A 14035-nucleotide genomic window follows, 5' to 3' on the forward strand; every position below is an offset into this window, starting at 1 on the left:
TTCTTCATTTGTGGTGTACTATTTGCTTTTCCTGCTAACAATTTTTTCTTAACTATCTCTCACATATTACTGACTTCTCTTCTTTCAAATTTGTTCATCTAGTTTATCAGTCTGTTATAGTTCCCTGCCTTAGAGTTTCACAAATTCCTTATGTCTTGAAACATATGCATGCATATTCATCTTCCAGACTGCATGGACTCTCTCACCAAATTGAGGCATGTGTAGCATCTCAGTCACAATCAGTCCTGATGCAATTGCATAAGTCCAAAACTCTTGATCCTCATGTTCCCTCCACCACATGACACTTAAGGTAGTTGTCTTTCATGAAGTCCATATATATTCAGTTCCCTTATTAGTGTTGCGTTCTCTGCTTTCTAATGTTGCATGTCGCTTTCTCAGTTCATAATGCTAAAGCCCCCCCCCCCCTTTTCCCATAATGATCAGTTGCTTTGCACTTGCCAGATTAATTTGCCTAAACATTTCTTGCTCTCATCACAGTCTATTTGTCTGGTGTATGGCAACATCCTAAATATCCTGTAATCTGCACTTCTGCTGTGCACTATATGATAAAGAGCTGATTGTTTTGGCAGGTATAAATTATTTGTAATGCCTGATGGATTGCATTTGAATGGTTTTGGAGTTAGATGCTTGGAAAAAGTGTTACTCAGTGAGAATTTGAAGTGCAAATTCAGGGAAACCAGAGATATTAGGGAAAGATGCAATCAAATATGCAGCTGGCCACCCCCCCCTTGGACAAATGAGTGTGAGTGTGGGAATGACCGTGTGGAAATGGCCACCACCACCACCACCACCACCACCAGGATAACAGAGTACAGGAAGAACGTGAACAGCAGGGTAGAGTTTTCCGGGTTTTGAATCTGAATGAGCTGGTAATGACATTATCCAAGGGCAACTGTGGGCTCAAGGGGATTGGAAATGCATGTACGTGAATGAAATGCATTTGCAGATTAGCCATTTGAATGCAGGCCAAGCAGTTACCATGGGGATAGCAAGGAGGAAAGGACATGTGGCAAGGATGAAATAGAATTTATGCAGTTACTAAGAGATAATTACCTGAAATATCACATGATGGAGAGGGACCAAGGATTTGAGAGAGTGTTGGACCTGGTAATAGCATTAGATTTATCAGTAACTACAGATAGATCTGATCTACCTCAAATCAGGGAAAAGTGACAAAGAAGTCTTGTTCTGAAGGGTTGCTCCCCATGTGGAATTCTCAGTCAAGAAAGGGTTCATGTAGAACTACAAAGCTGGCAATTATGACAAATTTGGCATCTTGGCGCTTTGCTTTGGGATAAGAAGCTACAAGAAATGAACGTCAGTGGTGCATGGGAAGTCAGAGACTGTTTGGGAGATGCAGTATTAGACCTGCATGCTCAGGATAAGGAGGATAAACTGAATAAGGATTAAGTGGATTCCCTTTATTTCTAATGGTCCTGGCATGCATATATATACAGGTAACCCTCGTGTAACGCAATACTTATACAATGCTGTTTCAATATAACGCACTCTATAAATCGTAGTAACCCTTGTTCAACATGGTACTTATACAATGCGGTTTCGATATAACACAGTCTACAAATTGTAGTAACCATTTATCTTTTCATATGTTTTTCACCGTGCAACTTAAAAATCAATATAATATAAGTAGCGAATTTATATTAGAGGAAATACCCTTTAGCACGCATATACGTCAGTTGTTTACCATATATAGTGTTTATTGTTGAAATTTGTCTTAGTTTTTTTGCCAGGAAAGTGCATTAAAAATCATGTATGTTAATCTCAAGCTGAGCACTTTATTTTCTGGTGAGTTGCATACAATATGTAATGCTTTTTTTTATGTAAAAAATTATTTTTATAGTAATGGCCACTTAGAGGGCTTTTGCAATATGGTTGAAAAAGAAATTAGTGAATTAATTGATGGGGAAATAGGTTTAAATGAGGAGGAACTGGTACAGTTAATAGTGACGTTGATCCAAATTGTGGGAAAAGTGTTCTGTCGAAGATTCTGATTGTGATGAATCCAGAAAAGAATTTAGTTTAAAGAAATTAGAAGGATTGGACTTGGCAAGAAAGTTAGGAAGTTATTTTACAGATAATGATCCCTCAATGGAGCTCTCTGGAAAATTCACAAGGCAGTTGGATATTTGTTTAGCTCCATATTATGAACTTAATAAAAAAATTGCAGCATAGTGGTAAGCAAGATCTTATTGCTGACTTCTTGATAACTAAACCAACCAAAGTATGCAATGATAATTATACAAATGGTGTTCAAGAAATTTCAAGTAATGACGACGTCCAATCACTCATAAATCAAGAACATCTATGATATGTTATTTTTGAAGACAATGATCACAATTAAAATATGCACTTTATTTTATTTTGCCTAAAACATTTATGCATTATGTGCAATGAAGTTTACATACAATTTGTAATTTTTATAATTTTATACTATATATTTGTTTCATAGTTTATATGTTTTCTAAACTTACATGAATTACCGGAGTTAAATAAAAATATTTTTTTGTTGGATATGTCATTGTTGTTTGTATAATCTAAAAAAAATGATTTCAGTACATAACCCTACTTTTTCTATGTGATCTAAGTCTTGCATAACGCGCTTTATATAACGCGACATTTCTATGGGACCTAACATCCGCGTTATATGAGGGTTACTTGTATACATATATATATATAGGAAAACTAGTGCATTGTCAGTATCCGTATAGATATTTTGGGTTTCATGCAGATTCCACTGAGCTCTGTGATATAGTATACATCCTTTCATTTCTCAAGCCACTATCTCCACATAATATCATACTTTCTACCTTCCCCCCCTTGCAAGTTTTTCTGCCTTGTAGTTTAAATGATATAAGACACTACATGACAGAGTTAGCATACTAAAATCAGTAGAACATTGCTCACATGTTTTGGATGATGCACCTAAAACTAGGGACATATATTCAAGGTGTGCTAGGTGTGCACCACAAACCTGAGAAATTCATGAAGATATAACGTTTGAGCAGTTATTTATTTGAAATAAATTTATTTATTACTTATATTGGTGATGTATTGACATAAATAACCATAAACTGTTACAGATATTAAGAAATTCAGAGCTTGCTTGTTAATCAAATAAGGCAAGCATTATTGTTGAGGCACACATTGCCTAGTCATATAGGAAGTAAAAGAAATGTGGTTCCCTAATGGAGTTTGGCATTGATGTGCACTTTTAATGGCTAAATGTAAGTGGAGATTATTCAGCGCACGTGCACACAAACACACACACACACTCTGGTACACTGACTGAAATTTGCATAGTAATTAAAGGCATGTAGGCGCTCAGTACCATAGGTAGCTTAGTTCTACTCCCTAATTACTGACAGCAGAGAAGTGCAGTGCAAATTAGTTATTCCTTGTGGATTCTTTTTAGATAAGCATTTTTTTTTTTTAAGTAACATTTATTTTATCTTTCTTGACAATGGGAAACGGTGTCGAAAGTATTTTATGTACACATTTTTCAAACCAAGAATACAAAGTCAAGTTATCGTTAAAGATGGTAAACTATGTCCATCTCTTTTAAATTTACATAGTGTTTATGTCACTTTACTTTAAAGATTAAAGTGATGTGCAAATAGAATTTTTTTTCTAAAATAAGTTATTACACATATTTAATGATTGTTTTATAATGTAGTCTTACCACAGCCTCCCCCCCCCTGTGAATACCCACTGTACTCCACTGCCTAAAACCTCATTAAAAATTCTCGATACTGTTCAGAGGAGAACAATTTGACCCATACATAATTAGCTCCTTACAGTCTCACTTCAACCTTTATCTCACAGATGCATTATTTTAGCCATGTGTTTGTTCTACAGGTACTTCCATGGCCACCACTCCACTGAATTACAACCATCATTCCTCCACTTTCTCTTGGCCTGTTAAAGCAAGCACAACAACTGCTCAGCATCCCTTTTTAATGCAACTACAAACATAATTATTATTATTATTATTATTATTACGGGTATCTCCATGGAGTCAGTAGACTCATCGCGGGAGACCCAAACTAGCAAAACAATATCTGTCATATCTCTTCTTGAATTCATTTACAGACGAAGAGCTCACAACTAAGTCAGGCAATGAATTCCACTCATTCACCACCCTCCAGGCAAAAAACCTTGTTCTGACACCTTTGTTAACCACACTCTTCTTTAATTTCCAGAGATGACCTCTTGTTCTTCCATCACTATCACACAGCTGAAACATTTCCCCTGCATCAATCCTATAAAAACCTTTTAGTAATTTGAATGTTTCTATCATATCCCCTCTTCTTCGCCTATCAACCAATCTCTGCAATCCACAAGCTCTCAATCTATCAATGTAGGGAGTATTTTTTATATCACTCACCAACTTGGTCACTCTTCTCTGAACCCTCTCCACAGCCTCCTGATCTCCAAGGAATCCAGGTGACCAGACCTGAGCACAGTAATCCAAATGTGGAAGTATCAATGCTTTATAAAGGGGAATAATAACCTCTTTATCTCTAGATGTCAGTGTGTTCCTCAACAACCAAGTAATCCTATGTGCAATCTTGGACACCTTAGCAATGTGTCCTCTGAACTTCATCTCCCTATCTACCAATACCCCTAAGTCCCTAGCCTCATCAATCTCTTGGAGTACCTTTCCATCGATGTAGTACACAGCTGGTAATCTTTTAATCCCAAAATGCATGACTTTACACTTTTCCACATTGAACTGACATCCATTTTCTTTTGCCCATTTTACCAGCTTATTTAAATCCTCCTGCAAACTTTCAACATCAGCTTGATTTTTTATTGCACTACACAACTTTGCATCATCAGCAAACAACTGAATATCTCCCTTTAAGCCGTTTCCTATATCATTTATATACAAATTAAACAACATTGGCCCAAGCACAGAGCCCTGAGGTACACCACTGGTCACCTGCCTCATTCTGGACTCGGCTCCTCCATACACCACCTTATGGTATCTCTCCCTGAGCCATTCTCCTATCCATATCACCAATTTAATATCCATTCCCATCTGCTCCAATTTGCGTAACAGTGTTCTATGGGGTATCCTGTCAAAAGCCTTAGCAAAATCCAGAAGTACCACTGTGTAGCCAGTTCCTTTGTCCAACTCGGATGTTATTCTATTATGAATAGTTAATAGATTGCTAAGGCAGGATCTACCTTTAACAAAACCATGTTGGCCTCTATAGAGTATCATATCCTGATCCACCCATTCTTGAATTTTGTCTTTAACCAATTTTTCCAATACTTTTACCACTACTCCTGAGATGGTGATTGGTCTGTAATTCAATACCGCAGTTTTAGAGCCACCCTTATGCAAAGGAACCACTTTGCCTAACTTCCACTCCCTAGGGACCATACCAGAGTTCAAACTTAAATTAAATATCCAGGTAAGAGGGGTTGACAATTCATTTGCACATTCACGCAACACCCGAGCTGATATTCCATCTAAGCCTACCGCAGTGTTTGCATTTAAGTTTTGCAATATATTTAATACCTCTGATTCTTTAGCTTCAATTCTCACATTAGGTATTGCTATAGGTATAGAGATATCCTCACTTGGGTGATAGACTTTTGAGAAGTGATCACACAGTAACTCGACTATTACATCTGATTTTGTCACCTCAATACCATCAGCACCCACTAAGGTTATCCTTCCGAAGTCATTCTTCCTCTTACTTGCCACATAGCGGAAGAACTCTTTGGGATTACCCTTGATCTCTTTGGCTAAGGTCTTCTCATAATCTGATTTAGCTTTTCTTACTATGCTGGTAACCTTCCTAGCTTGAGCCTTGTACTGCTCATGGGTGTCCTGATCGCCCTTCTCCTTGTAAATTCTCCATAACATTTTCTTTTTTTGCAGTTCAAGCTTGATACTACTGCTCATCCATCTAATGCCTGCCTTGTTTGACCTCCTGACCATAGGGACACAATCTGATATTGCTTTCCTCAGATACCCGCTGATTTTATCCCAAGCACTGCTAACATCTTTCCCTTGCAATATGTTTTGCCATGGGATGGCTGCAAGCTCACTCCGAAGCTTGTTATAATTGCCTAACCTGTAGTTCCGTACATACCCCTTCTTAACAGAAAAATCCACAGATTTTGCAACCTCCCAAGTCAATACCACATGATCGCTTTCACCAACTGGAGGTAACGAGGACACCTTACTTATGCATATAACCTCTGAACCAATAACCAGGTCCAACACTCTCACACCACGTGTCCCTTCAGTTACGTGCTGTTTCAAGTAATTATCTCGTAGAAGATGTATGAACTCCATTTCCTTTTTGCTACGTGATATTTCCTCCTTCCAATTGATATCACCATAATTAAAATCCCCCATAATAATCACTAAGCCTTCACTCATTGCACTAAGTTGCTGATGCATGAATTCAATATCTTCCCCCGTACTCCCTGGCCTATAGCAGCATCCAACTGTATATTTGGTTGCGTTGGTCACTATTTCGCACCAGACTGCCTCAAATGAACTCTCATTCACATGTCTATCATCATGATATACTACTTTCTTTGGCTGCAACACATCAGCTATCATCAACAGTACTCCTCCTCCTGTTCTATCTTCTCTATCCTCCCTGAAAATACTGTACCCTTCACATTCAATTCCAGTGACCACATCTTCTGCTGACAGCCAAGTTTCACTAATGCCTACAACTTTTGGTGAGATTTCACTGACTAATGCCAAAAATTCTTCTCTCTTATTTCGAATGCTTCTAGCATTGGTATACAAAAATTGCAGATTCCCTCTAGATCTTGTACCGGCTTTAGAACTGATATATAAGTCACTAACTACCGTAGTCCTATGCCGATTTTTATCCCCTCTCTTCTGCAATTTATTCTGCCTATAAGGATCAATAAATACACAATCAGTGCTAAAGTTTCTCTCTCTTACACTCAACCTTTTCAATATTAGTTTCCCTGCCCAATAACTTCAACCTGTTCAGAAAACAATAACTCCTTCAATCGCTTATGTCCTTCCATGTTAAGATGCAGTCCATCTCTAGCATACAACTGCCTTTTTCCTTCAAACACACTCCAAACATCAACAAACTCCAGACCTCTTTTTCTGCACATTCTTGCAATCATATCATTCATTATCATTGCTCGTCTACTTAACTCATAATTGTCAAAACGAGGCAGCATGCACACTATTCTCCCATTGACACTTTTCCTCTTCACAATATCTAATAATGTTCTTAAATCTTTTCCTACCCGATTTATACTACCTCTCAGGTCATTCGTACCCACCATAACTATCATCTTGTCTGTTTTATGCCCTCTCTTTATCGCTAAAGCCACTCTTTCTATTGTCCCATCAGCCCAGCACTCCTCATGCATACCACTCTCCATACCCTTAATCATAGAATCACCATATATTTTACCACTCTTAACTTCATTCAAGTCCACACTCATGGACTCATTCTCTACACTATTGAGCATGACTCTCCCAGCTTCATTACTCAACTCTCTATTACTTACCCCCCTACTCTCACTACATCTCATTTCTTCTAGGCCACTTGTGGTTTTATTATGTTGACTCCCAATCACTCCCATACTATTTATTACTGAATCATTCAAAGACTCACCCATATGTAACCCTGTTCTAGTTACTTCAGCTAAAGTAATCTGTATAGTCCTAATTTCTCTGTTTAACACATTAAACTCAGCTTTAACTTCCAGAATCTCCTTACCGATCACTTCCACTTCCTCATGAAGAAGATGAAGGTCATTTTTCATTTTCATAAACTCCCGCCGAAGTTCTTCCGCTACGGTCCCGATGTCTGCTTCCATTCCTAAACGCTCCAGCCTATCCCGACACTTCTCACATACGTCGACATTTTCTTTCTTCTCATTTTGCCAGACCGACCACAGATCCTTCACATTTTTCGGTGCATACATGTAGCAGTTTCCGCAACGCATCCATTGCGAAAAATCTAACGCTGAGCCAGCCTTTCGTGTAGTAGTAGAAGTCCTGCGCGCCGCTGACGTACGTTTCTTGTTGGACGCCATCTTTACACGTTGTTATAGTGAAACAAACGGCAGTGAAAACACAATATATACAACACAGTTCTAAACAATAATACCACTGAAGGACACTTGTTTCTAACCGATGCACAATTGCAGCATAATTTGTGACAAAAAGCCACACTATATTTAACTTTAAAAACACGTTTTCTAGACTAGCTAAACTCGACTGCCACATTTACCAAGGACACTAGCGCCACTTATCCTCATCTTCATTTATTCCATCTATTTGTGGAACAATCTTCTGCATGAAATATTTCAAAACAGCTACAACCTGCAAATTCCTCAAGAAAAATGTTATTAAACTTCTTTCTCAATTCTCACATGTACCCTACATACAGCACTGATGTTTTTATATGTTCTTTGATCTCTCATGTGCATGGAATCAGTATTAAAAAAAAAAAATGGAATAAAGGATTTTAGACTTGCTGTTCCAAATGTGTTTCTAATTTGATTTACTGGTCTTCGTGTGGCTTTCCATCATGTCCATAAGATTTTTTTGTTTCTTAGCTCTACAGAGAACAGACTTCTGTCATTATCATTTTATCATGAAAACAGTTTCAAATTTGCAGTTATACAAAGAGATCTGTGAAGTATTGCTATCTCACCTCAGTCAATCTGATGCTTTACACTTTAATCACGGTTAATTTATTTTATCATTGTTTTTTGTATGTCATTTGGAGACTTGAGCATATCTAGAAATCTAGAATATGCACCCAGTCCAGTGCATATTCTAGATTTAAAATGGAGTATATAAGGATTACTCTGCTCAAATTTTCTTGGTTGGGTTTTGTAGGTATAAAGAAGGTCACATTAAGGTGATTGAGATACTGATAGTTCTATTTAATGCTCACTATGATAATGTATTAAAGATTTCATGGTCACACTAGTTATAGAAGAACAAGAGGAAATATAATAGGAACATAAATTACAAGAGGATTTCATAAGTCAGATGCAGATGAAAATGTTCAATACATTGGAGAGATTACCCTTTTGGAAATTGAGGAAGTGAAGACTGGATGTTTTACTTGTAATTTGGAAAAATGAGTGAAATGGGTTTCCGGAATGTGTTGTGAATAATTTTGAGAGATGTGATAGGTATTGTATGAATAATAGTTAGAATGTCCTCTTGAAATAAGTTTTTTTTTTAACTCTGTGGAAATGACAGGATGATATGGTCATAATAGAGATTTTCATGGCTGATAAGTTTAGTTCTCAAGAAAGTATTTGAAATGAAATAATGTTTGCCAGCATTGACATTTCTGTTAGGAATTTGAACTATTTAAGAATAATAATTATATAAATGCACAGTTCATAAACTTTTCTCTGATTTCTTATGTAATTTTTAGGTACGTTTTCCCCTTCACTTCACATATGATATTAAAGATATTTTAAAAAAGTTGCTCCAAATAGACGTTTCCAAGAGATATGGTGTCATGAGAAAAGGAGTAAAAGATATTAAAAGGCACAGGTGGTTCAAGGATCTTGCATGGGATGAACTTTATGACAGAAAAGTAAGAATGTTTACATTCATTCTATGCATATGCTCTTGAATGGCTTTTAATTTCATTCTAGGCATGGTTTTTTTTGTTAGTGATCCTGTATTTCATTTGTTGCTCATCAAAAATTGATTTTAATACTTTTCCAGTTTGTTGTTTTTGGTGCACAATTCATGTTAAATCCACTAATGTGATTGACCAACTGCTTCAGTAATCTGAAGAAAGTTTTGAATACTAATATTGTTTTGAATATTAATCATTTTGGTGGTAATGATATGTTAGGACTTTGTTGATATGATGATTTGTAGAGAAAATGTTTTAGCAAAGAATCTATTGCTCTATATTACATTTCACTCCTTCTCCTGCAATGTCAGTGTATATACTAGCCACATGGAAAAAACCTATCCTGATTTACACTCATACATAGACTCACCATGTAAGCATTTAAAACCAAACCAAAATCTTTTGGAATCCTTTGGTTAATCCTTATTCCAGGAGTGTCTTATATCTATAGATGTGTGTGCATGGAGCCAGTTTTCCTGTTTTGAGGGACGAAAAACCCGAGTTTCTTGGAGAAGAAACCCTCCACCTCAGTATGAAACCAGCTAACTCACTATTTGATTGAAAACACCTGATAAAAGCTCCTCACATCATAGACAGGATTCAAATTTCTGGGTCTTGCCAACAACAACTAAGGCTTGTCTAAACCAAATGAGCTACAGAAGCTCATTGAAAAGACAAGTGTTGAAAATAGATAACATGCAGTAATAGACAAACATAGCAAACTTTGTTCATTCACTTTATGAGTATAATGGTTCTTAATTCTAACCTTAGTGATGCCCTTTTCTACCCTTCAAGCTGCACCATGCTTCCTGTTTATAACAAATGCAACTCTTAGCTAATTCAATCACTACTCCTCTCAATTTTACATTGTACACTGTTTGAATCTTTTCACCTCAAGGGTACAGTCTGTTGTGGGTGCTTTATTAGTGAATGTGTTTAAGGAAAGATATGATAGGTATTCAGTGGATAATGTGGATCCTCTGTGATGACAGCACAGTTAGTTATGTCGATATATATAGCACAGTAATTTATGTTCTTCAGCCAGTCTTAAGTTCAAGACTTTGTGTGTGTGTGCGCGTGCGTGCGTGAGTGCACAGATGGCGTCAGTGGCAGTATCACATTAAAAATGAGGATATTAGGAAAGAACTTGCCATTTGTTAGCATTCAGGAATGTGTTACTACAGCTAATCTCATGTGGTGTGGTTGCAAATGCAGGTATGATCAAATGTGAAAGAAATGAGAATAATAATGAAATAATACATTGAAAAAAAAATAAAGGAAACAAGTGGTAATTGGGCTGACTGTTTTCTCTATTGTTGATTACTGCATGACTTCTGTCTCTTTTATCACTCTTCTCCACAAATATAGACATGTCAAGGGTACTGTATGTTGCCTACTCTCTCTCTCTCTCTCTCTTTCTATTTTATATAAATGACTTCTTTCCCTAATTATTAATACTATCCATAATTTGGCTGTTCATAGTACACTCCTTCATTCCTCTTATACCATTTGATAAGCCTTGCAGTACAAAAAATATCACAAATTTCAAGGTTTTCTATAACCAATACCTTAAACACAGATCTTCATGGTATTCTTCAATGGTATGAGAATAACTTAGTCATCTTAGTCATCAGTCCTGCCTTACTTCTTTCAAAAAAAGAGTTTCAAGTGCACACTTTCTTACCTTTTGATAATATTCTATTTATTTGGCTATTATTATTATTATTATTATTATTATTATTATTATTATTATTACGGGTGACTCCAAGGAATCCTTAGACTCATCGAGGGAGGCCCTAAACATCATGTCCATCACAACTATCTGACATTCAGACAGGTATCTATCATACTTTGCCTTGAACTTATTCACTGTCATAGCACCCACAACAGACTCAGGCAGCTTGTTCCACTCATTCACCACTCTAAAAGTAAAAAACCCAGCTCTAACACCCTTACTAACCACACTCTTGCCCAGCTTCCATGGATGCACCCTAGTCCTCCCACCACCAGTCCTGTTCTCAAAAATATCCTCTGAATTAATCCTATAGAAACAGTTCAGCAATTTGAATGTCTCAATCATATCTCCCCTTTTCTGCCTATCAACCAATTTCTGCAACCCACAAATCTTCAACCTGTTTTCATAAGGTTCATTCCATAGATCTGCTGTCATCTTGGTCACTCGCCTCTGGATCCTCTCAACCTCCTCCCCATCAAGAAGAAACCTAGATGACCAGATCTGGGCACAGTAATCAAGATGGGGTCTTATCAAGGCTCGATACAGAGGAACAATAACTTGCTTATCTCTGCTCATCAAAGTATTCTTCAGCATCCAAGTGATTTGATGAGCTGATTTAGCCACTTTTGCGATGTGCCCCCTGAACTTCAACTCCCTCTCCATCAACACTCCCAAGTCCCTGGCCTCATCAATCTCCTGGAGTACAGTTCCACCAATGTGATATACTGTTGCTAATCTTTTCACCCCAAAATGCATAACCTTACATTTTGTCACATTAAATTGACATCCATTCTCCTTAGCCCAAACCTCCAATCTATCCAAATTATCATGCAGAATTTTGACATCTTCTGCATTCACTATTGTCCTACCCAACTTAGCATCATCAGCGAACAAATGAACCGTTCCTCTCAGATCCTTCCTTATATCGTTAATGAACAAATTAAACAGCACTGGTCCAAGAACAGAACCCTGCAGCACACCACTAGTCACAGGCCATCTTTTGGACTCTACTCCTGAGTAATCTACTCTCTGGTATCTCTCCATCAACCATCCTCCTATCCATCTCACCAACCCCATATGCTGCAGTTTACGGATTAGACTTCCATGTGGTATCCTGTCAAAGGCCTTAGCCAGGTCCAGCAGCATCACTGTAAACTCATTACCCTTATCCGGTTCAGCCGTCACCGTGTTATAAAATGTGAGCAAGTTACTGAGGCATGATCTACCCTTCACAAAACCATGCTGTCCCCCATACAGTATCTCATTTTCATCAATCCATTCCTGTATTTTTCCCTTGACTTCTTTCTCTAAGACCTTGAGAACAACTCCTGATATACTGATCAGTCGGTAATTTGCAACAGTAGTCTTGGATCCTCCTTTATGCAGTGGAACTATTTTCCCCCCTCTTTCCACCCCTTTGGGACTAAACCAGACCCGAGACTCAGATTAAACAATAAGGTCAAGGGCACTGACAATTCTTTAGCCACTTCACGTAAGACCCGTGCTGATATACCATCCAATCCCACAGATGTATTCACATTAATGTTCTGTAATAGACTATTCACCTCCACTTCATTCACCACAATTCTCATATAAACTAATGGTTCCTTCATTCCTTCAACGTCACCACCTGGATGATATACTCTTGCAAAGTGCTCACTCAGTAATTCCACTATATCGACTGATTCAGTGACCTCCCTACCATCGGAATTCCTTAAAATCATTCTGCCATATACAGTTTTTCTTTTACTAGCAGCATATTGAAAGAACCATTTGGTATTTTCTTTGGCTTGCATGGCTAATTTCCTTTCATAGTCTGTTTTTGCTTTTCTCACCACACTCGTTACCCTTCTGGCCTGCACTTTATACCGTTCAAGTGCCTGCAGGTCACTTTTCTCCTTAAATTCCTTCCACAGTTGTTTCTTTTTTTTGCAACTTAAGCCTAATGCTGTTATTCATCCATTTAACCCCTACTTGTTTTACTATTCGGACCCTAGGTATGCAATCAGCCATAACCTCCTTCAAAGAATCCTTTACCACTTCCCATACCCTATCAACATCCAGCCCTTGCAGTTTTACATGCCGTGGCACTGATCCAAGCAATCTCCTAAGTTTGTCATACTTGCCAGTATGGTAATTCCACATGTGCCATGTCTTAATCGAAAATTTCACACATTTAGCCACCTCCCAGGTCAAGACCCTATGATCACTCTCACCAGTAGGTGGCAACATGGTTATATTCATTACAATCAAATTCTCAGATGCTATTACTAGGTCAAGCACTCTCAAAACCTTAGTATTTTCCATTACATGCTGTCTCAGATAGTTATCCCTCATTAATTGAATAAAATCCAGTTCCTTCCTCTCATGTGTCCCTTCCGCCTTCCAATCAATGTTACCATAGTTGAAATCCCCCATAATAATTACCCTCTTTCCACTCATTTCATCAATTTGTCTATGCATACTATCCCCACCATCAATTCCATCACCTAGTCTATAGCAGCACCCAACTGTACATTTTGTTCCGTTAGTCTCAATCTCACACTAAATAGCCTCAAATGAGCTCTTTTCACTAACCTGCAATACAACTTCTATTCTCCTTGGTTGCAGTTCATCAGCT

At 37.6% G+C, this 14035-nt stretch overlaps 1 protein-coding gene across 1 annotated transcript in view; it reads left to right on the forward strand.

The window, feature by feature from the left end:
* Positions 1–9811, forward strand: part of LOC150108532 (cAMP-dependent protein kinase catalytic subunit beta-like) — a 197156-nt gene extending 187345 nt beyond the window's left edge. Inside the window, exons 8-9 of the mRNA XM_090390481.1 lie at positions 9468–9632; positions 9767–9811. Coding sequence (XP_090246607.1) covers positions 9468–9632; positions 9767–9811 — 210 coding nt within the window. The remainder of the gene's footprint in view (positions 1–9467; positions 9633–9766) is intronic.
* The last annotated feature ends 4224 nt before the right edge of the window (positions 9812–14035 follow it).

The sequence above is a fragment of the Typopeltis vanoorti genome, chromosome 3 (genome assembly GCF_054136105.1).
Source record: "Typopeltis vanoorti isolate ZY-2024b chromosome 3, IOZ_Tvanoo_1.0, whole genome shotgun sequence".
NCBI lineage: Eukaryota > Metazoa > Arthropoda > Arachnida > Uropygi > Thelyphonidae > Typopeltis > Typopeltis vanoorti.